The sequence below is a fragment of the Bufo bufo genome, chromosome 2 (genome assembly GCF_905171765.1).
Source record: "Bufo bufo chromosome 2, aBufBuf1.1, whole genome shotgun sequence".
Taxonomy (NCBI): Eukaryota; Metazoa; Chordata; class Amphibia; order Anura; family Bufonidae; genus Bufo; species Bufo bufo.
The window spans coordinates 328,705,162-328,730,947 of record NC_053390.1 but is presented as its reverse complement, the minus strand read 5'-3'; the positions used below and the strand labels follow the sequence as shown (position 1 = coordinate 328,730,947).

General features: G+C 43.2%; 1 protein-coding gene across 5 annotated transcripts in view; it reads right to left on the bottom strand.

Moving 5' to 3' along the window:
- Positions 1 to 20,601, bottom strand: part of AGTPBP1 (ATP/GTP binding carboxypeptidase 1) — a 197,881-nt gene extending 177,280 nt beyond the window's left edge. For 2 of the 5 annotated variants that reach the window (XM_040417015.1, XM_040417019.1), the window contains exons 1-2: positions 20,431 to 20,529; positions 12,673 to 12,739 (exon numbers count right to left, since the gene is read on the bottom strand). In XM_040417015.1, the coding sequence (XP_040272949.1) occupies positions 12,673 to 12,704 (32 nt within the window). In that variant the 5' untranslated portion in view covers positions 12,705 to 12,739; positions 20,431 to 20,529. The other 3 variants (XM_040417016.1, XM_040417017.1, XM_040417018.1) reach the window with 3 other exon arrangements.
- Positions 20,602 to 25,786: the final 5,185 nt, after the last annotated feature.

The following is a 25,786-nucleotide window of genomic DNA, read 5'->3' as shown; positions in this document are numbered from 1 at the left end:
GGTCCACATCCAAGCCGCAGTGTTTGCGGCTTAGATGCAGACCCATTCACTTCAATGGGGCCGCAAAAGATGCGTACAGCACTCCATGTGCTTTCCACATCCATTGCTCTGTTACATGACCCCGCAAAAAAAAATCTAACCTGTCCTATTCTTGTCCATTTTGCGGACAAGAATAGGCAGTTATATCAATGGCTGTCTGTGCCGTTCTGCAAATTGCGGAACGCACACGGACGCTATCCGTAATTTGCGGACCTCAAAAACAACGGTCGTGTGCATGAGGCCTAACTCTTGACTTTCTGCAATATAAGAAGTCAGGCCATTCATTCTCAACAGAGAGAGACTGAATTAACATAAGACACATTATACTAATAAGTGCAATGATCTTCTATGGGCAACTTTATCTCAATCTTATTTCAAGAGAACAATAGAGCCATTATAATGTCATCCCTATTCTAAGGCTGGGTTCAGACCTGAGCGTATTCGATATGCGCTTTTTTCAGGTGTTTTTAATCGGGCGTTTGTAATGGGCGGAAACAAGCAAACGCCCATTTAGGCGCGTTCCCGCTGAAGTCTATGGGCGGGAACGCGCGACAATACGCCCCAAAGAAGCTCCTGTACTTCTTGATGCGTAGGGCGTTTTACAGCTCGTTCGTACGCGCTGTAAAACGCTCAGGTGAGAACCATGCCCATAGGGAAACATTGGTTTTTGCCTGTTGAGCGTTTTACAGCGCGTAGGAACGCGCTGTAAAACACTCAGGTCTGAACCCAGCCTAAATCTTCTGTTATCAATAGGGTTATCCCCAGCAGCAGTAAACGGACAATGGCCTACCTACCTAGGAGTTTTATCACTCTGTGCTGACTGCTACACAAAGAAAAGATTTTGTATTGATTTTTCAATGGTATAGTATTGCCTAAATGAAAAAAAATAATTCTAAAACAATTACTTTCTATGAATATAGAATGTTAAAAAAATACCCCTTTCTGAAAGAAGTGTTCCTTTAACTCATAGCATCCATGGCTGTAAATCTATTTTGTTATATTTAGTCGAAACATTCAATAATCCAGAAATGTGATAATCTGGCACTTGTTACCAGCAAAAAACAATAAAACTGCAAAATAATGCGACATTCCAGCTAAAGCAGAAGAATGAGCAATGAGAACCAGTTAGGAAGAGCACTAGTGACAGCATATTTTGCTCTATAAGATTTCTTTAAAAGACAATTCTCTAAATCTTGCATATTTGAGAATCTGGCACCTATAATGTCCTATTAAAAGGAATATTATTTGATATATTTCACAAAACAGTTGCTGGGCAGAGAAGATCACTGAGATCAGGGACCAAACTCCCATTGCTCAGAAATATTTCTCATTTCCACGTACTCTCAGCCAGTGCAAAGAGAGAGCGACGATTTCACCAACACTTCATGTTTCTAAAAAGAGAAGGAAACGTCTGCTTTCCGCAAACAAACAGTCTCACAGTTTTCTCTTCGGTTTCTATGTATTCTAGTATAAATGAGCTGAACCTTGTTATGGGATTTGAAGAGTCCAAAAATAACATACAAACGAGCAAGAATTAAGAGCACGCTAAGGATCAATCCACCAGTCCAAAAGAAAACTAAAGCTACGAAGGCCTCTTTCACACGAGCGAGTATTCTGCACGGTTGCAATGCGTGATGCGAACGCATTTCAATGGGTCTGTGTACATGTGCGTTGGTTTTCACGCATCACTTGTGCGTTGCGTGAAAATCGCAGCATGCTCTATAGTCTGCGTTTTTCACGCAGCCCTGGCCCCATAGAAGTGAATAGGGCTTCAATGAAAAACGCATTGCATCCGCAAGCAAGTGCGGATCCGATGTATTTTTCACTGATGGTTGCTAAGAGATGTTTTTTATCACGCGGGTGCAAAACGCATTAAAACTGAACAACTGAACGCAATCGCAGGCAAAACTGACTGACTTTGCCTGGGAAATCTCGCACTTATCACTGAACGCATCCGGACCTAATCCGGACACGCTCATCTGCAAGGGGCCTAAGAGTTTAGCTCGATTGACATCTTCTTGGAGCTGACAAACGTATGTCTCAGATCTATGCAACTCTATGCTTCTACATGTCTGCGTTAAAAGTTTTCCGGTATTGAGTTCCGTCATAGGGGCTCAATACCGAAAAAAGAAAACGCTTCAGTTTTGTTCCTATTCATTACCAATGGGGACAAAACGTAACTGAACAGAACCAGGTGCTCCAAAATGCATTCGGTTCCGTTTAGTTTCGTTCTCAGACCGGAGAGCAAACCGCAACATGTTGTATTTTGCTTTCCGTCCTGGGAAAAACAGAAAAACAGATCAGTCATGACCCCCAATGCAAGTCAATGGGGACGGATACGTTTTCTCTGACACAATCTGCCACGATAGAAAACGGATCGGTCCTCTATTGACTTTCAATGGAGTTCAAAACGGATCTGTCATTGCTATGTTACAGATAATACAACCGGATCCGTGCATAACTGATGCAGGCGGTTGTATTATCAGTAACCGAAGGGTTTTGGCTGAACCCTGCTGGATCCAGTAAACACGCTAGTGTGAAAGTAGCCTAAAACATGACAATGCTCTTCTTCAATATGGTTAAAGCACGGACGTACCAATGTATAACAGCAAAACATATGCCAAAAGGCCAGTGTAGTACCTAACAGAAATGGAGAGAAAGTAGAGACTATGTCTTCCCTACACAGGGTACTAAACGCAGATACAATGCAGCCATCAGTTACTGGTGATGGCGGTGGATGGGGCAGGGGAAGCATTCCCCTTATAATAAGTGTTAACTTTGAGGGTACATGCACACCTTCAGGATTCATGTGCGGAGAATCCGCAGGTGTTCGCAGGCAAATCCGTGCGGTCAATCCACATCAACTGGTGCGGATTTGGTGCCGAAGTGAATGAAGAAAATCCGGTCAGGAAAAACAAAAATAATCAACATGCTGCAGATTGTAAAATCCGCACCGCAGGTCAAAATTCCCGCAGAAAAAAAATCTGCATCGTGTGCATTGAGAATTTCAAATTCTCATAGAATACAATGTACACCTACGTTGCAGATTTTCCGCACGCAATCCTGATCGTGTGCATTTAGCCGGAGACTGCTGTATTATTTGGAAACCTCTTGTAGCCAAAGGGCACACACAGGGTATTATATATGGAGGAGGCAGGTCTGCTGTCACTAATGGAACTTTCTCCAGAAGAGGTCACTGGATAAAAGTAACTTCCCAAGCAAGGAGTGACTAAATAACTCCGTGTACACTTAACAAGTGCAAACCTCTTCATTATACCTGATCTCTGAGTAGGCTTCACTACTGGGTTTGGCTCACAATAACTGAAGTGTGAACTCAGGCCTCATGCACACGACCGTTGTTTTGGCCCGCATCCGAGCCGCAGTATTTGCGGCTTGGATGCAGACCCATTAACTTCAATGGGGCCACAAAAGATGCGGACAGCACTTCGTGTGCTGTCCGCATCCGTGGCTCCGTCCGTGGTCTGCAAAAAAAATATAACCTTTCCTATTCTTGTCCGTTTTGCAGACAAGAATAGGCAGTTATATTAATGGCTGTCTGTACCGTTCTGCAAATTACACACCGGTGGTGTGCATGTAGCCTTAGTCACACATCAGTGATTTTGATCAGTGATTGGGAGCCAAAACCAGGAGTGAAACCTACACACAGTTCAGGTATAAGGGCCCTTCCCCTCTGAGACATACGGTCCATGAGCGGGCCATATGTCCCGGAGCGGCATTGATCGTGCTCACGGGAGTACACAGTATCATAGATTACAATGATGCTGTGGAGGTCAGGCCGACCGCGGGATTATTGTCCCCCACTTATAAGACCATATGACTGTGGGACAATAGTCCCGCGGGCGGCCCGACCTCCACAGCATCATTGTAATCTATGATGCTGTGTGCTCCCGATCAATGCCTCTCCAGGACATATGGCCCGCTCACAGACAGTATATGTCTCGGAGGCCATACGGTCGTGTGCAAGGGCCCTAAGGGAAAGACCTGATCCTGTTCTATGTTTAGAGCCCCACCTGGTTTGGGCTCAAAAATCACTGATGGAAATCACTGACCAAAACACTGATGTGTGAATAAGGCCTAAGGGGTAGCAAGTCTCCTGCTCTGGCTAATTCTCTATGAAACCAGCATATGCTTACGTTATCCACATGTTTTTTCAGCAAGACGCTGACCGAAAATAGCTAAAACTGAAGAATTTCTGGGAAGATTTAGTAAAGGTTTTATGCCAGCTTTCACATCATGCTCCCAATTTTTGTGAATGTGGGCAGGAGGGGGCAGGGTCTGTTTGGCCCAACAGTTTTAGGGTCCATTCAGACGTCCGAAGGTGTTTTGCGGTCCGCAAATTGCAGATCCGCAAAACACGGACACCAGCAATGTGCGTTCTGCATTTCGCGGACCGCACATCGCCGGCACTATAACAGAAAATGGCTTTTCTTGTCCGCAGTTGCGGACAAGAATAGGACATGTTCTATTTTATTCCGGGAATGGAATTGCGGATCCGGAAATGCGGATGTCAGCAGCACATAGTGTGCTGTCCGCATCCGTTGCGGCCCAATTGAAAATGAATGGGTCTGATCTGGACCCAACTTGTGGACGTGTGAATGGAGCCTTAACCTTCTGACCCAGCTTTCTAGGAGCAGGTGTATCTTTCCAATCCTGGTGCCCAGTGTAGCCGAGGTGTGCCAAGTTTAAGAATTTTGGCCCATCTCATGCCATCGTCCAACTAGATCAAGAGTTGTGTTAGAAGTGCCAGTCTTGATAAATTCACCCATTTTTTTGGAACAGGCATATCAAAATAAAAAAAAATTATTAGAAAATGTAACAGTGTTCCTCAACTCCGGTCCTCAGGGCCCACCTGCTGGTCATGATTTGAGAATATCCCACAGAATTAATTCCTGCGGCAAGTCCTGATGCATGGACACTAATTATATCACCTGCTCAATACTAAGCAAATCCTGAAAGCATGACCGGTAGGTGGGCCCTGAGGACTGGACTTGAGGAACACTGATGTTACATATTTACCTTTTAGTACTCCTGCCAAATGCCACCGCTCTGATCTCCTGGGCGGTAGTGGCAGAATGCTAGGCACTGGGTGCACAGAATACACAACCATATGGCCTGTATAATGACAGAGCCGTTCCTCTGGTTAGGAGGAGCAGCTGCTCGGCAAATCAGGAGATCCATCCAGTGGACCAATCAAGGGTCGGGCAAGCATTCTATAGGAAGATGGCTTGCCCTGATAACTTTGAAAGTTATTGTATCCTACAACCTGGTGTTGCTGGTATATTCATTTTGTATTGCTATTAGATTCTTGTTTTGTGACTTGGCTTCCCTAGAGAATTATCATGGATTAACCCTTCCTCAGCCTACTGGTATCGACTTGGACTATCTGACTTACCTTTTGTCTATTTTTCGCTCATTTGTAGTTCCTGCCTAGTTTTGACTCTATTATAGACCCCCCCTACTCTGAATTTAGACTCCATCTAGCTTTGATGTTCTATCTGCTGTTACCCGGTATTGACCCTTGGCTCCATATGGTTATGCCCCATCCTGTTTGCTCCACCAGTCGATGACTACTCTGCAGATGCAACCTGGAGATTCAAAACAGTGAAGGCCAGATCACTGCAAAGGATAAATACCTGCAGTCCCTTAGAATTTGCTAACCACAGACTAGATGATACCTAAAACCCACCTATAGAAAGAAACAGATAGAATAGTGGGCCAAACTGATTATTAGTTACTATAGAAATTTGGTTGAAGGCATTACTGATCAATGGTCATGTAGGGATGCTACACTATTCCAATCAAAACATACACTGCTCAAAAAAATAAAGGGGACACAAAAATAACACATCCTAGATCTGAGTTAATTAAATATTCTTCTCAAATACTTTGTTCTTTACATAGTTGAATGTGCTGACAACAAAATCACACAAGAATAAAAAAATGGAAATCAAATTTTTCAACCCATGGAGGTCTAGATTAAAGTGGAAAAACACACTACAGGCTGATCCAACTTTGATGTAATGTCCTTAAAACAAGTCAAAATGAGGCTCAGTAGTGTGTGTGGCCTCCACGTGCCTGTATGACCTCCCTACAACGCCTGTGCATGCTCCTGGTGAGGTGGCGGACGGTCTCCTGAGGGATCTCCTCCCAGACCTGGACTAAAGCCACTGCCAACTCCTGGACAGTCTGTGGTGCAACATGACGTTGGTGGATAGAGCGAGACATGATGTCCCAGATGTGCTCAATTGGATTCAGGTCTGGGGAACGGGCGGGCCAGTCCATAGCATCAATGCCTTCGTCTTGCAGGAACTGCTGACACACTCCAACCACATGAGGTCTAGCATTGTCTTGCATTAGGAGGAACCCAGGGACAACCACACCAGCATATGGTCTCACAAGGGGTCTTAGGATCTCATCTCAGTACCTAATGGCAGTCAGGCTACCTCTGGCGAGCACATGGAGGGCTGTGCGGCCCTCCAAAGAAATGCCACCCCACACCTTTACTGACCCAATGCCAAACTGGTCATGCTGGAGGATGTTGCAGGCAGCAGAACGTTCTCTACTGCGTCTCCAGACTCTGTCGCGTCTGTCACATGTGCTCAGTGTGAACCTGCTTTCATCTGTGAAGAGCACAGGGCGCCAGTGGCGAATTTGCCAATCTTGGTGTTCTCTGGCAAATGCCAAACGTCAAGCACGGTGTTGGGCTGTAAGCACAACCCCCACCTGTGGACGTCGGGCCCTCATATCACCCTCATGGAGTCTGTTTCTGACCGTTTGAGCAGACGCATGCACATTTGTGGCCTGCTGGAGGTCATTTTGCAAGGCTCTGGCAGTGCTCCTCCTGTTCCTCCTTGCACAAAGGCGGTGGAGCGGACCTGCTGCTGGGTTGTTGCCCTCCTACGGCCTCCTCCACGTCTCCTGATGTACTGGCCTGTCTCCTGGTAGCGCCTCCATGCTCTGGACACTACGCTGACAGACACAGCAAACCTTCTTGCCACAGCTCGCATTGATGTGCCATCCTGGATAAGCTGCACTACCTGAGCCACTTGTGTGGGTTGTAGACTCCGTCTCATGCTACCACTAGAGTGAAAGCACCGCCAGCATTCAAAAGTGACCAAAACATCAGCCAGGAAGCATAGGAACTGAGAAGTGGTCTGTGGACACCACCTGCAGAACCACTCCTTTATTGGGGGTGTCTTGCTAATTGCCTATAATTTCCACCTGTTGTCTATCCCATTTGCACAACAGCATGTGAAATTGATTGTCACTCAGTGTTGCTTCCTAAGTGGACAGTTTGATTTCACAGAAGTGTGATTGACTTGGAGTTACATTGTGTTGTTTAATTGTTCCCTTTTTTTTTTTGAGCAGTGTAGAAAGGAGCTGTCCACCTTTCGATACTGATCACTTACATTTTGGATAGGTCAGCAATACTGAATTGGTGGGGGTCTGACTCCTAGCATCGCCACATTCAGCTGTTGTGGCAGCCGCTGAAATATGTCATCAAGAACATTACAACCAGACCTATTCATTATTTTTTCCAGCGTTGGCGGCTGCCATAAATAGCAGGTGTCATACTCCCACAGATCTGATTTTGATGACCTAACGAAGGATAGGTCATCAGTATCTAAAAGATGGACAACTCCTTTAAGTTTCTAGGATACTATGTGCACTAAAATCCTGGGTGACATATTGTCTGTAGTGCAATGACTCCTGTTCATCACTTGACACATAGTCCAATGGCTTAGGACCCGATAAAACCCATTTAGTGATGGATAGTCTGATAACTAAACGGAATGGAATGCATTTTTGGAGCACTCCATTCTGTTCAGTTACATTTTGTTCCCATTGACAATGAATGGGGACAAAATTGAAGCGTTTTTTTTCCGGTATTGAGACCCTATGACGAATCTCAATACCGGAAAACTAAAACGCTAGTGTGGAAGTAGCTTAAGTGAATTGTAAAGTCCTTACATTTGCCTAGTTAGGAACATACAAAGAACCAAAAAAAATAATAACTCGGACAACCCCTTTAACCTTCTCTTTCTAAATTGGGATGGTTATGGAACATAAAGTCTCTACATGACCTTTGCAACCTTCATGAGAAAAGCAGAGTTCCCATGTTCTACAGAATGTTTCTGCTTGTGTTATCACTGAATTCCTAGTACTCAAACACTTGATTAGATTGGAAAGGAAAAGCAAAAGTACTGAGAGCCCTAGTTAGAAATGTGGATTATACTAAAATATACAGTAAGGCGAGGACGTTTTAGTCCTTTAGCGTTTTATAAACTTCTGCATACCTTTGCTTTTATTTTCTAAATGAAAATAAAAAGGATTGTTTTGTTTTTCCCATTCTTATATTTGCGTTCCCATACCGGAGAGCAAACCGCAACATGTTGTAGTTTGATTTCTGTCCTGGGATGCGGAGCAAGACAGATCAGTCATGAACCTCAATGCAAGTCAATGGGGACGGATCCATCTTCTCTGACACAATAGAAAATGGATCCGTCCTCTATTGACTTTCAATGAAGTTCATGACTGATCCGTCTTGGCTATGTTAAAGACAATACAACCGGATCCGTTCATAACAGATGCAGATGGTTGTATTATCAGTAACCGAAGCGTTTTTGCTGAACCCTGCCGGTTCCAGTAAAACCACTAGTGTGAAAGTAGCCTTACTTTATCTCCAGTTGCTGGTTTCTCAGATTTCACCGAGGGTCACATGACCTGTAATGTCAGCCTCTCTCCCTGCTCTGATGATGTTTGGCGCACAAGCCTGAGAGAGCAGATCTGTGTCTGTACTGGAAACGCTCCCCGCCACCCCCCTACACTGCAAGCTGCTGCTGTCTGCTCTCTCCCTGGATTCTTAACCCCTTCAGCAGCACAGACTCAGGGCTGAAGGCTTTACTGAGTAGCTGCAGGAAGTGAGGAGACAAATGCTGGGCACAGGAGCTGACAGACTAGAGAAGTTCTGCACAAGAAGAGGTAGGGGGAAGATCCTGTGTGTATCAGCAGTGTCAGCAGCACTTATATTCACTCCCTTAGCAGTGTCATTGTACAGCTGGGACTTGTAGTTCTACACATACAACATGCTGCAGAGTCTCCCAGCAGGCAGACATGTCACTCAGGGCAGCACTTGTATTCACTCCCTTTCCAGAACAGGTGGAGGGGCAGAGATTGTTGTTATTGCAGGTAAACAAAGGGCCAGAAGTGAACCAGGGAAATGAGGAAATATATATTTGTTTGCCAAAAACTTGCTTTGCTTATTTAGTTATATATTGCTGACCATCAGATTTACAGTGCTATATATTTTTTTTCCAGAACTCGGACAACCCCTTTAAATGTATCCACACATTTGTGTGCCTTGATTATTTTCATATTTGCAGAATATTTTCAGTAATCATAGAGAAAAAAAAGCTTTAAAGGGTTTCTATTACTTCGTATGACATAATTAGCTCTCAGACACTAGCGATCCGCTAGTGTCTGCTCTGGCCAACCATCCTAATATAACAGCTTTTGGGGCAGCCGTTTTGCTAAAAAAATAACTTTTATAAATATGCTAATGAGCCTCTAGGTGCTATGGGGGCGTCATTAGCACCTAGAGGCTCCGTCTACCTTCATACACAGCCACCGCCCAGCGCGTCCCTCCAGCCCGCCCATCTCCTGCTGAATGCGATCCTCCGTGTGACGCAACGGACGAATTCTCGCGCATGCGCCGTGCGCGGCTGTATTCGGCGCATGCGCAGTGAATGTCTGACCGCTTCCCTGCTCAGACATCTCCACTGCGCCTGTTCCTTGGAGCACTATGACGTCATCGGCGCAGGCGCAGTGGAGATGTCTGAGCAGGGAAGCGGTCAGACATTCACTGCGCATGCGCCGAATACATCCGCGCAAGGCGCATGCGCGAGAATTCGTCCGTTGCGTCACACGGAGGATCGCATTCAGCAGGAGATGGGCGGGCTGGAGGGACGCGCTGGGCGGTGGCTGTGTATGAAGGTAGACGGAGCCTCTAGGTGCTAATGACGCCCCCATAGCACCTAGAGGCTCATTAGCATATTTATAAAAGTTATTTTTTTAACAAAACGGCTGCCCCAAAAGCTGTTATATTAGGATGGTTGGCCAGAGCAGACACTAGCGGATCGCTAGTGTCTGAGAGCTAATTATGTCATACGAAGTGATAGAAACCCTTTAATAAAACAGATAAAACCCTAAACATGTCAGCGTTTTCATTCAGTACAGAAATTTCAATGCTACTAAGAATAAATACGATACATTTCATACTTCAAATGGCTGACAGCAGACTTCTGCTTGTCGAAAATGTGACCCACCAGTTTGGAAAATATTGGCTAGAGTAGGCCTAATTAAGTGTGTATGGAACCGGACCCCATTGCCGTCAATGGGGATCTGGCGGTGAAGTAGAAGATCGGTCAAGCCTGCCGGATCCACAAATGGAGATGTGAACGAAGCCTAAATTAGGCTGATGATTTGCCACTGTATAACAGGACCAGAGAGTCGATTTTTGTAAACTCCCTGGTCAGCCAGGTTAGTCTGGCACATTGATGGTGGTATCATTCGTATGTACAGTGACGGTGATGTGCACGCTGACATACTGCATGTGACCCCTGCAGCCAATCACTTTTGTCAATGCTGCGGACAGTACTTGGCTGCAGCGGTCACCTTTCTGCACGTCACTATTGCAGTTTGCAAACAAGCAGCAGGAGGACCAGATGGATGATGCAGAGAACGGCACTGGGGAAAAAAAGTAAATATTAACTTTTTTTTTTAGTCTGTTTGAGGGCTTGTCCGAGATTTTTTATTATCTCAGACAACCCCTTTAATGCTAGTTTAACATAATGTTTATGTGAAAAATGCCAAATTTTTCATGCCTATGTTTCTCGACACTGATGTTATTTTAAAGTCTATATCAAACACAGTATCATTCATAGCATTTTGGTTTGTACCATTCTATCTTGTGCCATTTAGTGTTTTTGTTTTTTTTTTCAGAACACAGCATGCTCTGTGTATGCTGTTTTCTTCATAGGTTTCTCTATAGGACTATAAAAACAACTATAGGAAAATGCATGTACAATATGTGACAAGTACAAAACGGCACTAATAACACCATAAAAATACATTTCATTCATAATATCACGTGTTTTTTTCATGCGTGTTTTTTTTTTTCCATTTAAAATCCAAGAAAATAACACTGTGTGAAAGATGAAAGAAAAATCATTTAAAGGGAGTCGGTCAGCTCATTCTTTATTATTAAGCTACTACAATCATACTGCAGGAAACATAAAAAGAATGAAGATTATACATTTTTTTTCCCCCAGAAAAACAGAAGGTTGATCCCATATGAAAATTAATTGAGAGGCTCCTAGCGGGGCACGTGCTCAGGCCCTCCTGTCCTAAAGGTCCAAACACAGGGGAAGTTATAATCATTCATTATAGTTAAATTCTTATTAAACTGGGAAGAATTGAGATCCGGTCATAGGATCTCAATAGCAGGGGAAAACGCTTCCGTTTTGTCCCCATTCATCGTCAATGGGGACAAAAGTGAACGAAACGGAATGCACCAAAATGCATTCCGTTCCGTTTGGTTGAGTCACCATTGCGGACAGAATAACGCTGCAAGCAGTGGTTTTCTGTCTGCGATGTGGTGCGGAGCAAGACGGATCCGTCCTAAAACACAATGTAAGTCAATAGAAAACTGATCCATCCCCCATGGACTTACAATGGTTTTAGTGACGGATCTGTCAGGGCTATTTTAGAGATAATACAACCAGATCCGTTCAGAATGGAGGCAGATGGTTGTATTATCAGAACGGAAGCGTTTTTTGCTGATCCAGCTGGTGTGAAAGTAACCTTAAATGAGTGTTTAAAAATGTCAGGAGATCAGAGACAAGGCTTCACATGAGCCGGCAGCTGACTGAGAAGGGGAACTCTGCAAACAGACTGATGTTTGAATCCCAGTTTCACAAAAATGGCTCAACGTTTTTAATAAAGACCAACTTAAAAAATTATTTTTAGGCCAAAATGAGTAAAACACAATCTTAAGAAATTGCCCTGAAGGTGCCCATTGCCTTCTTCAACATCTTATTTGCTTGGACTTTTAGCATGGCAACCAGTCTTGCTCAACCCTCAGTCAGACCACTGCAATAACCAAGAGACAGCCACTTATTTAGAGCATCACACTTTTAAAGATGCCCACAGAAGAGCATTGCACTATCTAGGCTTGTCAAGAAAACAGAGCTTTCATAATGTTATCTCAATTAAACACCTACTCTGAATATTGAGGATTACAGATAACACCTTCCCCTCACAGCACCAGTCAACTGACAATGGGTTACCCATCTATACAGGTCTTATCATTTGTGCTGACTGCTACAGGACAGTTTTCAATGGTATAGTATAGTACAAGAAAAACCTCCAAAAAGTCTAAAACAAAAAATGTTTGCTGCGAATACGGAGTTTAGAAAATATTCTTAAAAGGGTTCCTAATGAGAGTACCTGTAATTCATTCATCAACCTCTTAGTATTTTATATCTTAGCATTTACAATCCAGATGTGTTATACCATGAAATGCAACGCCCAAGAGCAGTTATCCAGACTTACCATTTTTCCGTAGGCACTCTTACTTTATTCATTTTGAAGTCTTATTTTTATTCCACCATTTCATTCCCTAAAACAAGGAAAAATTAACAATTTATAGACTATAATATTTTCATTAGTCATCAGAATCTGTACATTTAGGGTACTTTCCCTTTAGCGGCAGGGGACTCCGGCAGGCTGTTCCGGCGGGTGAACAGCCTGTCGGATCCGTCCTGCCGCTAGTTCACGTGTGCCCCCGGACTGCCGCTCTATCCCCATTGATAATGGGGGCGGGGGCGGAGTTCCGGCGGCAGCCGGACTAAAAGTACGACATGCAGTACTTTTAGTCTGGCTGCCTCTCGCAGTGCGCTGCCTTGCTGCCGCCGGAACTCCACCCCTGCCCCCATTATAGTCAATAGGTACGGAGCGGCAGTCCGGGGACACGCGTGAACTAGCGGCAGGACAGATCCGACAGGCTGTTCACCCGCTGAAACAGCCTGCCGGACTCTTCTGCCGCTAGTGTGAAACTAGCCTTAGCATAACCTTCTTGCACCACCAGATGATGTAGCACTGTAACTATTGCACATGCTCCTTAAAGGCATTGTCAGATATTATCGGGCAAGCCCCTCAACTGGTATACATTAAGAAAGCCTACTTCCCTCTTTCTCCAGTGCTGGTTCAGTCCTCCCGCCGCTGCTTGTTTACAAACTGCAGTGGTAACATACTGGTATATAGCACGTGACTACTGCAGCCAATCGCTATCCTCACCATCCTACCATTTGAGTGAGTTGTCTGAGATTTTTTTATTATCTCGGACAACCCCTTCAAGGTGGCCATTCACCTCAGCTACCATTCAGTAGACCATTAGATGGTTGGCCTGTCCTACTGAAATCAGTGGTGTATGGTCATCTTGCAAAACATGGGCGTTCTGCAGCAGATACTCCCCCATAAGTTCAATCTGCAGTAGACAAAACAACTGTTCAAGCTGTTTTCCACTTTTACATATGGATGAACTATCCTTCAGAAAGGCCATCAATACCTGGTTGGTGGGGCTGCGACGTGAGGCACTTGCTCATTCATGGGGTGATCAGTAGCACCTTCACAGAGGAATTATGTAGAACAAGTGTTCCTAGGAACATCCCTTCCCTAGAACTGCCCTAATTGTCGATTTCTGTAAAGGGGTCTTCAGTCTAAATAGTTGTGAGAGAAGGAAATTAGATGGTTACCCTCTTTGGAGAGATCTCTATACACCGCTGCAGAATATGTTGGAACTATATAATCTAAAGGAAACAAATAAGAAAGTTCTAAACAGCACAGTCCACCTCCAACCGCATCCATACACAGATTCAGCATTATTTTATACTTTATCTTTAGAGTATTTTTAAGTTTAGATCAACTGCAAGGTCATGATGAGCACAGAAATCGGAGCCTAGCAGATGTGGAGGATAATCCAGTGCGCTCTACATTTTAGCATGAAACCACATACAAGAAACGTTACGGCAGGTCATACTATAAGACTACATGCACATGACCGCATGTCTTCTGCGGTCATGTGCAAACTTTCCTAAGCTCCTATTATAGAGACGGCTGTTCTTTTCCACAAAACGGACAACAATAGGACATCATTTGCAGAACGGTTGCATGGATGCGGACAGCACAAGGATATCATCTATCTTTTGCACCCCCATAAAAATAAACAGAAATAAAAGGACCAAAAGTGCAGTCGTGTACATGAGGCCTTTCACTAATTAGACGGTATATTTTTGCCAGGGCTCTAAGGTGACAAACATTGCATAACCTCAAAGATAGAGGAAAAATTGTAAGCACAAGACAGACAAGAATCCTGACCTTGTATTTATGCTGAAGCTGTAGATAGCTGTGTGACGGCAGTCATCATGGAGCTACACAGCCAGAAGGACATCTCTTTAGTCTGAGGTCTTCAGAAATTTCAGACTACATAGCTTTGCATCAAGGCATGTGCCACCACTATCCCTGCCTTCACCTACCATAGCGCTTTTCCATAGGGAGCGTCCAATCAATAGGTTACACTAGGTGTTTTTAAGGGACAATTACTCTTATTTGATCATCAGTATATAAAACGCAGTGAGAGAAGGGCTCTAAAAGCTGCCATACACATCAATGCCCCCATAAACATTACTGTATTTGTCTGACAGTCAAATTTGCCTGAGGAACTCCTGAGTCTCCCCCAACAGATGATGATGGGGAGAGAAGCATTGGGGAAAGTGTATTTTTTTTTGCCCCATCCTTTGGCTCTTCCAGCAGATAAGCCTCCACCAGAGGTGCCCATCAGTGGCTTTCTCCTCCCTCCCCATTGAAAACACATGCACATTCGGCCAAACCGAACGAGAATGTAGGAGAGTTAGAAGGGAGTCGGGAGAATAAAAAGGACTGGGTATGTTTAACATGTACATGTTTTGGCACTGGAAGGGCTATGGATACTGTTGGCAAAGGACTAAGTTCCCATTGTGTCCTATGTTGGAAAATGAAAAAAAGAATACCTGGAAAATTTAATGAGATTGAGTTGAGACGGACAAAGTAAAAGCTGCTAGTGGAGCTTGGTCAATGATCACACAACCTAGGTGGGCCCCTTTTATTTTGGGTTCTGCAGCAGGGTATATGTTAAGGCAGGGTCACATAAATACTGTGGCATCTCCTCTTGCAGTGACGCCACTCTGATATGGCACCAGTTATGCAGAAGCTGGATATCCTCCTGGATGTCATTCCAAGCTCTTTCAACTTGAACCCGTTGTTCAGCCAAGATGGTTGTTGGCTGCTGTTTATGGGAGATCCATCGCCCTATGCAGTCCCATACATTCTTGATAGAGAAGTGATCTGGTGATCAATCTGGCCAGGGGAGCTGCTGGATACCCTGAAAAGCATGTTGTGTAGCAGTGTGTTGGCAGATATTATCTTGATGGGACACCACATCTCTAGTAGGTCTGGTTCTACAATGTCCTGAATATACCAAAGGTTGGTCAAAGTTCCCTCCACTAATGTCAGACTGGAACAGGCATGGAAGCTAATGGCGCACCATGACAACTGGTGTTGGTCATGTGGGTCACCTATGCACGATGGCAGTAGGCACTCTCCAGCCCTCTTACAAATTTTGATGCAGTCATCATTAGTACCAAAGCAGAACCTGCTTTTATTAGTTTATTATAACCAACATTTTAGACCTGGCGTGAGTGGGAAAAGTCGCAGATTGCAACGCAAAGGACCTTTGTGCCACAATCTGCGCCAGAAATAAGCCTAATTTAGGCGTATTTTTGTTTGAGAAATGACCCCCTATATTTTGCAATTCAAGCCTCCAATTGACCTATTCCTGCACCAGTGCAGATGCTCTTGGAAATGGTGAGGCCAGTGGCAAACAAGCTAGTGGGATGCGTCAACGCAGTCCTGCTTCATACAGACGGTTTCTTATGGTCTGAGTGGTCACCGCAGGGACTACTGCAGAACCAGTCTGTGATGCCGTGGCTTTGAGCAGCTCTTCTTATCCAGTGACCTTGGCGTGCATCAGTCTGTCTGGACCATCCAGAAACCTCTCTACTTGTGCGAGTGCCCTGCTCTGACCATTTTAGCACCAATGCATTAAAGAAACTTCTCTTCCAACTCTTTCTGAGATTTGGCAGCTTCTCGAAGCCCCTATTTGGCCTTTTTCAAAGTCTGTTAATTGCAAAAATGGTGCATAGCTTTGTCTAGCAGGCATAATTAACACTTCAACAACACCCCATCAACAGAGCTGTAAGAAAGAAGATGAAAAACAGTGCTGTCCGACAAAAAACAACAGTGATGCCAGACAAAAAAGGTCTGTGGATCATCTGCATGTAAAGTAAGGAACTTTCACCCCCTTCTATGTGTTTTTTTTTTTCATTTTCCAGTAGAGCATTTTTACATGCTGGGTGGACATTTTGCAGTAACTTTTCAAAACATTTCTTAGGTTCCTTGAGCGTACAGTACATCTTTAGCCTCTTGAATAACAATATTCATTAGCAATATGGTATAAAGCAGGCACCCTCAAACTGCGGCCCTCCAGCTGTTGTAAAACTACAACTCCCACAATGCCCTGCTGTAGGCTGATACCTGTAGGCTGTTCGGGCATGATGGGAGTTGTAGTTTTGCAACAGCTGGAGGGACGCAGTTTGAGGATGCCTGGTATAAACACATAAAAAAAACACTAGACGAAAAAACACACGAATCTCAGGCACAAAGAAGAATTCCATGTAGGAAGCCTGAAGATGCCTCTAAAGTTCAATTAGCAACAGATAAAGGCTAAGAATACCTACCTATTTTGTACCAACCTGAAAAATACTTTTCATAAATCCTTTCAAAAGGATTCACAAGAAAACAAATACACTGCGGAGGTAAAAGGAGTTGGATTTTTTTCTTCTTTTTTTTTTAAATAAAGTTTTTCAGTATATAATCATGGCGACCCTCTGGTTCTGTACATACTTGGCGCTCTGATTTCAATGTCGTTGATGCAGCTCATCCCATTCCCAGTCCCCTCTGGGACCTATGCTTGGTCTTCTTAGATAGTCTGAGACATTCACTCCCTGATCTCATATGGACCAGCGGTGACCATGGCGTACTCCCCAAACAGACCACGCCACTGCTATGGTGATGAGGGGTCTGGTGCTGACTCCTCGTTTCCCGACATGAAACCATAGCATTAAAGGGTAACCGTTAAATATTTTTTTTATTTGCTAGTTTATTAGAGCTAGGCCTGTATACCTGAGTTAGTCTGTCAATGAAGGTCAAAAGATCTGTAATTACCTTATAATAACAGCTCATTAATGCCCCCTGTCCTTTTCCACCGCTCTCTCAAAAGACCGTTGCTATGGCTTGTCTGTCTCCGGCTAGGAAGACAGGAAGATGGAGGGGTGGTCCTTCACACTGCATGCCTGCATTAAGCTTCAGAGTGAGGAGGCGTGTCTCTCAGTAATCCAATCTGATTGGCTGGCAGGGAGCTGCTGGCCACAGCAAGTTTGTATGTGACCTGAGGGAAAGCAGTTTTGGCCTCAGAGAACTAGCAGAGCAGCCATCTTAAGAAGATCCTCATAATGTAGGATTCAAAACAGCCGTAACTAAGGGGGAAAAAATAATAATTTTGGGATGAAAATATGACAGTTATCCTTTAACATGCAACTGTCTCTAGGGAGAGCTCAGTGCATAGAGATTTTACAGCTTGTATTGAGTTTAATGGCAGATGTATAAATTCCAATGCACTTAGCTCCCTCTAGTGAAGGATGCAGGCAGCTAGTTTTATAATATACTGTGTAAAGGAAAGCGCTTCCCTTATAGAAAAAGTGCTGATGATCATTTATTCTCAATTAGTTTACTGTCCGGCAGTCAACAAACGAGCAGGACTTCAGGCCTCATTCACACGTCAGCGATTCCCATACGTGTGCTGTACGTGTTCTCCACAGACAGCATAAGTACCCATTCATTTTAATGTGTGGTCCATGTTTTTAGCACGGCAGCATGCCCTATTTTGTCTGTGTTTACGGATTCATCTCATCCATTATAGTCTAGGGGTCCATTAACGTAACAGAGATGCCAACCGTGTTTCACGGATCATTAAGAGGAGATTTTCATAAAATTTCTTTTCAGCTGTGCAATGTTCGTGAAACTGAGAGGGACGACGTACAATAAAGCAAAGAGAGGGACGACGTACAATAATGTAAAGAGAAGACGACGTACAATAAAGCAAAGAGAGGGACGACGTACAATAATGTAAAGAGAGGGACGACGTACAATGATGTAAAGAGAGGGACGACGTATAATAAAGTAAATTGAGGGACGACGTATAATAATGTAAAGAGAGAGACGACGTATAATAATGTAAAGAGAGAGACGACGTATAATAATGTAAAGAGAGGGACGACGTATAATAATGTAAAGAGAGAGACGACGTATAATAATGTAAAGAGAGAGACGACGTATAATAATGTAAAGAGAGGGACGACGTATAATAATGTAAAGAGAGAGACGACGTATAATAATGTAAAGAGAGAGACGACGTATAATAATGTAAAGAGAGGGACGACGTATAATAATGTAAAGAGAGAGACGACGTATAATAATGTAAAGAGAGGGACGACGTATAATAATGTAAAGAGAGGGACGACGTATAATAATGTAAAGAGAGAGACGACGTATAATAATGTAAAGAGAGAGACGACGTATAATAATGTAAAGAGAGGGACGACGTATAATAATGTAAAGAGAGAGACGACGTATAATAATGTAAAGAGAGAGACGACGTATAATAATGTAAAGAGAGGGACGACGTATAATAATGTAAAGAGAGAGACGACGTATAATAATGTAAAGAGAGAGACGGCGTATCATAATGTAAAGAGAGAGACGACGTATAATAATGTAAAGAGAGGGACGACGTATAATAATGTAAAGAGAGAGACGACGTATAATAAAGTAAAGAGAGAGACGACGTATAATAATGTAAAGAGAGGGACGACGTATAATAATGTAAAGAGAGAGACGACGTATAATAATGTAAAGAGAGAGACGACGTATAATAAAGTAAAGAGAGAGACGACGTATAATAATGTAAAGAGAGAGACGACGTATAATAAAGTAAAGAGAGAGACGACGTATAATAATGTAAAGAGAGGGACGACGTATAATAATGTAAAGAGAGGACGTATAATAATGTAAAGAGAGGACGTATAATAATGTAAAGAGAGGGACGACGTATAATAATGTAAAGAGAGGGACGACGTATAATAATGTAAAGAGAGGGACGTATAATAATGTAAAGAGAGGGACGTATAATAATGTAAAGAGAGGGACGACGTATAATAACTAGGGATGAGCGAATTTCATATTTTGAAATTTGTTTTCGGTTTGGGTTGTGGTATAATGTGAATTGCGTTATGAATTCCGTTACCACGGACCATAGCGCAATTTCATGACGTAATGCATAACGGAATACCTTTAGAGGCATTCCGTTATTCATTCCGTCATAATAGAAGTCTATGGGCAGGAGAGGACTCCCCTGCATAATGAAAAAGGGGACGGATCAGTTTTGCAGCCCATAGACTTCTATTATGACGGAATGAATAACGGAATGCCTCTAAAGGTATTCCGTTATGCATTACGTCATGAAATTGCGCTATGGTCCGTGGTAACGGAATTCATAACGCAATTCACATTATACCACAACCCGAACCGAAAACAAATTTCAGAATATGAAATGGTCTCATCCCTAATAATAAGGTACAGAAAGAGCTGATCTACAATAAATGATGTAAGGGAACAGAAGAACAGATCATTGCTCAGGACCAGAGGGCAGGACTGCTGGGGGGGTCATGAGGGGAGGCTCCAAAATAAATTCTCCATCATCATATTCGCTCCTGCTTTCTGGTAAGTGACTGTGCACAGGGCAGCGATCACTTACCGTCGCCCTACTGCTGCACTTGTATGACATCAGCATCTGCGACTCATCTACCCCACACAACAGTAAACGTCGCACAGACCGCCCGTAGCCATGACAGGGGCCGCTCTACCGGACATCACCCTGCCCATTCCACAGAGGTTTCTAGACAGGAGGACGCATTGTGTCTCCATGGCAACACACAGCGGCTCTGCCCGCTCCCGTCTACAAACACACAGCAGGCAGGTGCGGCTACTGCAAACCTCCTCCCCCTCCTCCCGGCCGGTGCCGCAGCACAGGATCAGGGGCATCACCCAGGCCTCATCACCTGACACATGTGACTCCCGGCCGCCCACCGCTCTCACGTCCAGCCTGCAAGAAGCCCGCACACCTCACCAGAAGGAACCCGAGGTACCGCACAGGAATCCTGCTAGAATTAGATGATAGCAAAGTGGGCGTGACGGGGATCCACACACCTACCGCACTCAGGGTGGAGCCGCCGTTCACATGAGCGTACTACGCCTGAACAAGCGTGCCGGTGCCCAGCTGGGCGTGGTGTAAAGCCGCGGGCGTGTTTAGAACGTGAAGTGGGCGTGGCTTGACATCCTATTGGAAGCAGAGTGGTAGTGGGCGTGGTATATAGCCGCGGGCGTGTTTAGAACGTGCAGTGGGCGTGGCTTGGCATCCTATTGGAAGCAGAGTGGCAGTGGGCGTGGTATATAGCCGCGGGCGTGTTTAGAACGTGCAGTGGGCGTGGCTTGGCATCCTATTGGAAGCAGGGTGGTAGTGGGCGTGGTGTATAGCCGCGGGCGTGTTTAGAACGTGCAGTTGGCGTGGCTTGGCATCCTATTTGAAGCAGAGTAATAGTGGGCGTGGCCAGCTGTGGTTACAGGGGAGGGAGGTGGAGAGTAGGGTAGTTGTATACATGTTACTATGAACACAGACATGTGCACAGAATACACAGACCCCCACTGCTAATGTTACTATGAACACATACATGTACACGTTACTATGAACATGTACACAGAATACACACATCCGCACTGCTAATGTTACTATGAACACATACATGTACGCAGAATACACACGTTACTATGAACACATACATGTACACAGAATACACACATCCGCACTGCTAACGTTACTATGAACACATACATGTACGCAGAATACACACGTTACTATGAACACATACATGTACGCAGAATACACACGTTACTATGAACACATACATGTACACAGAATACACACGTTACTATGAACACATACATGTACACAGAATACACACATCCGCACTGCTAATGTTACTATGAACACATACATGTACACAGAATACACAGACCCCCACTGCTAATGTTACTATGAACACATACATGTACACGTTACTATGAACACATACATGTACACAGAATACACACATCCGCACTGCTAATGTTACTATGAACACATACATGTACGCAGAATGCACACGTTACTATGAACACATACATGTACACAGAATACACACATCCGCACTGCTAACGTTACTATGAACACATACATGTACGCAGAATACACACGTTACTATGAACACATACATGTACACAGAATACACACGTTACTATGAACACATACATGTACACAGAATACACACATCCGCACTGCTAACGTTACTATGAACATATACATGTACACCGAATACACATGTTACTATGAACACATACATGTACGCAGAATACACACATCCGTACTGCTCATGTTACTATGAACACATACATGTACACAGAATACACACGTTACTATGAACACATACATGTACACAGAATACACACATCAGTACTGCTCATGTTACTATGAACACATACATGTACACAGAATACACACGTTACTATGAACATATACATGTACACAGAATACACACGTTACTATGAACACATACATGTACGCAAAATACACACATCCGCACTGCTAATGTTACTATGAACACAGACATGTACACAGAATACACACATCCGCACTGCGAATGTTACTATGAACACATACATGTACACAGAATACACACGTTACTATGAACACATACATGTACACAGAATACACATGTTACTATGAACACATACATGTACACAGAATACACACATCCGCACTGCTAATGTTACTATGAACACATACATGTACACAGAATACACACATTACTATGAACACATACATGTACACAGAATACACACATCCGCACTGCTAACGTTACTATGAACATATACATGTACACCGAATACACATGTTACTATGAACACATACATGTACGCAGAATACACACACCAGCACTGCTAATGTTACTATGCACATATACATGTACACAGGTTACTATGAACATATACATGTACGCAGAATACACACATCCGCACTGCTCATGTTACTATGAACATATACATGTACACAGAATACACACGTTACTATGAACACATACATGTACACAGAATACACACATTCGCACTGCTAACGTTACTATGAACACATACATGTACACAGAATACACACATTCGCACTGCTAACGTTACTATGAACACATACATGTACACAGAATACACACGTTATTATGAACACATACATGTACACAGAATACACACGTTACTATGAACACATACATGTACACCGAATACACACATCCGCACTGCTAATGTTACTATGAACACATACATGTACACAGAATACACACGTTACTATGAACACATACATGTACACAGAATACACACGTTATTATGAACACATACATGTACACAGAATACACACGTTACTATGAACACATACATGTACACCGAATACACACATCCGCACTGCTAACGTTACTTTGAAAATATACATGTACACAGAATACACACATCCGCACTGCTAACGTTACTATGAACACATACATGTACACAGAATACACACGTCCGCACTGCCAATGTTACTATGAACATATACATGTACACAGAATACACACGTTACTATGAACACATACATGTACACAAAATACACACATCCGCACTGCTCGTTACTATGAACACAGACATGTACACAGAATACACACATCCGCACTGCTAATATTACTATGAACACATACATGTACACAGAATACACACATCCGCACTGCTAATGTTACTATGAACACATACATGTACACAGAATACACACGTTACTATGAACACATACATGTACACAGAATACACACATCCGTACTGCTCATGTTACTATGAACACATACATGTACACAGAATACACACGTTACTATGAACACATACATGTACACCGAATACACACATCCGCACTGCTAACGTTACTTTGAAAATATACATGTACACAGAATACACACATCCGCACTGCTAACGTTACTATGAACATATACATGTACACAGAATACACACGTTACTATGAACACATACATGTACGCAGAATACACATATCCGCACTGCTAATGTTACTATGAACACATACATGTACACAGAATACACACGTCCGCACTGCCAATGTTACTATGAACATATACATGTACACAGAATACACACGTTACTATGAACACATACATGTACGCAAAATACACACATCCGCACTGCTCATGTTACTATGAACACAGACATGTACACAGAATACACACATCCGCACTGCTAATATTACTATGAACACATACATGTACACAGAATACACACATCCGCACTGCTAATGTTACTATGAACACATACATGTACACAGAATACACACATCCACACTGCCAATGTTACTATGAACACATACATGTACACAGAATACACACTTACTATGAACACATACATGTACACAGAATACACACATCCGCACTGCTAATGTTACTATGAACACATACATGTAGGCAGAATACACACGTTACTATGAACACATACATGTACACAGAATACACACTTACTATGAACACATACATGTACACAGAATACACACATCCGCACTGCTAACGTTACTATGAACATATACATGTACACAGAATACACACGTTACTATGAACACATACATGTACGCAGAATACACATATCCGCACTGCTAATGTTACTATGAACACATACATGTACACAGAATACACACGTCCGCACTGCCAATGTTACTATGAACATATACATGTACACAGAATACACACGTTACTATGAACACATACATGTACGCAAAATACACACATCCGCACTGCTCATGTTACTATGAACACAGACATGTACACAGAATACACACATCCGCACTGCTAATATTACTATGAACACATACATGTACACAGAATACACACATCCGCACTGCTAATGTTACTATGAACACATACATGTACACAGAATACACACATCCACACTGCTAATGTTACTATGAACACATACATGTACACAGAATACACACTTACTATGAACACATACATGTACACAGAATACACACATCCGCACTGCTAATGTTACTATGAACACATACATGTAGGCAGAATACACACGTTACTATGAACACATACATGTACACAGAATACACACGTTACTATGAACACATACATGTACACAGAATACACACTTACTATGAACACATACATGTACACAGAATACACACATCCGCACTGCTAACGTTACTATGAACATATACATGTACACAGAATACACACGTTACTATGAACACATACATGTACGCAGAATACACATATCCGCACTGCTAATGTTACTATGAACACATACATGTACACAGAATACACACGTCCGCACTGCCAATGTTACTATGAACATATACATGTACACAGAATACACACGTTACTATGAACACATACATGTACGCAAAATACACACATCCGCACTGCTCATGTTACTATGAACACAGACATGTACACAGAATACACACATCCGCACTGCTAATATTACTATGAACACATACATGTACACAGAATACACACATCCGCACTGCTAATGTTACTATGAACACATACATGTACACAGAATACACACATCCACACTGCCAATGTTACTATGAACACATACATGTACACAGAATACACACTTACTATGAACACATACATGTACACAGAATACACACATCCGCACTGCTAATGTTACTATGAACACATACATGTACACAGAATACACACATCCACACTGCCAATGTTACTATGAACACATACATGTACACAGAATACACACTTACTATGAACACATACATGTACACAGAATACACACATCCGCACTGCTAATGTTACTATGAACACATACATGTAGGCAGAATACACACGTTACTATGAACACATACATGTACACAGAATACACACGTTACTATGAACACATACATGTACACAGAATACACACTTACTATGAACACATACATGTACGCAGAATACACACATCCGCACTGCTAATGTTACTATGAACACATACATGTTACAAACTCCCCTCTTTTGAGGTTGCCACGAGTGCTTGGAGAGGACTACTTGCCCGCCTCTTACCATGCGATTATGGTCCCATGTTGAATTCACCGGTTTTGTGCAGAAAAGCCATAAGTACAGCCAGGCCAAAGAGACTTGTACTAACTTTTGAATTCCTGGTCTAATTCGTGCCATTTTGGGATGTGTTAAATGTCTATGTGTATTGTAAAGGGTGGGACATTGTATGTTTGAGTAAGTGATGTCTGTTCCATTGTCTCTGTGTGTATTGGTGATTGTCCTCTGTCCTGGAGACAACCGAGTTGTAATTCGATTGTCTCTCAGGACAGAGGGCAATGTGTATTCTC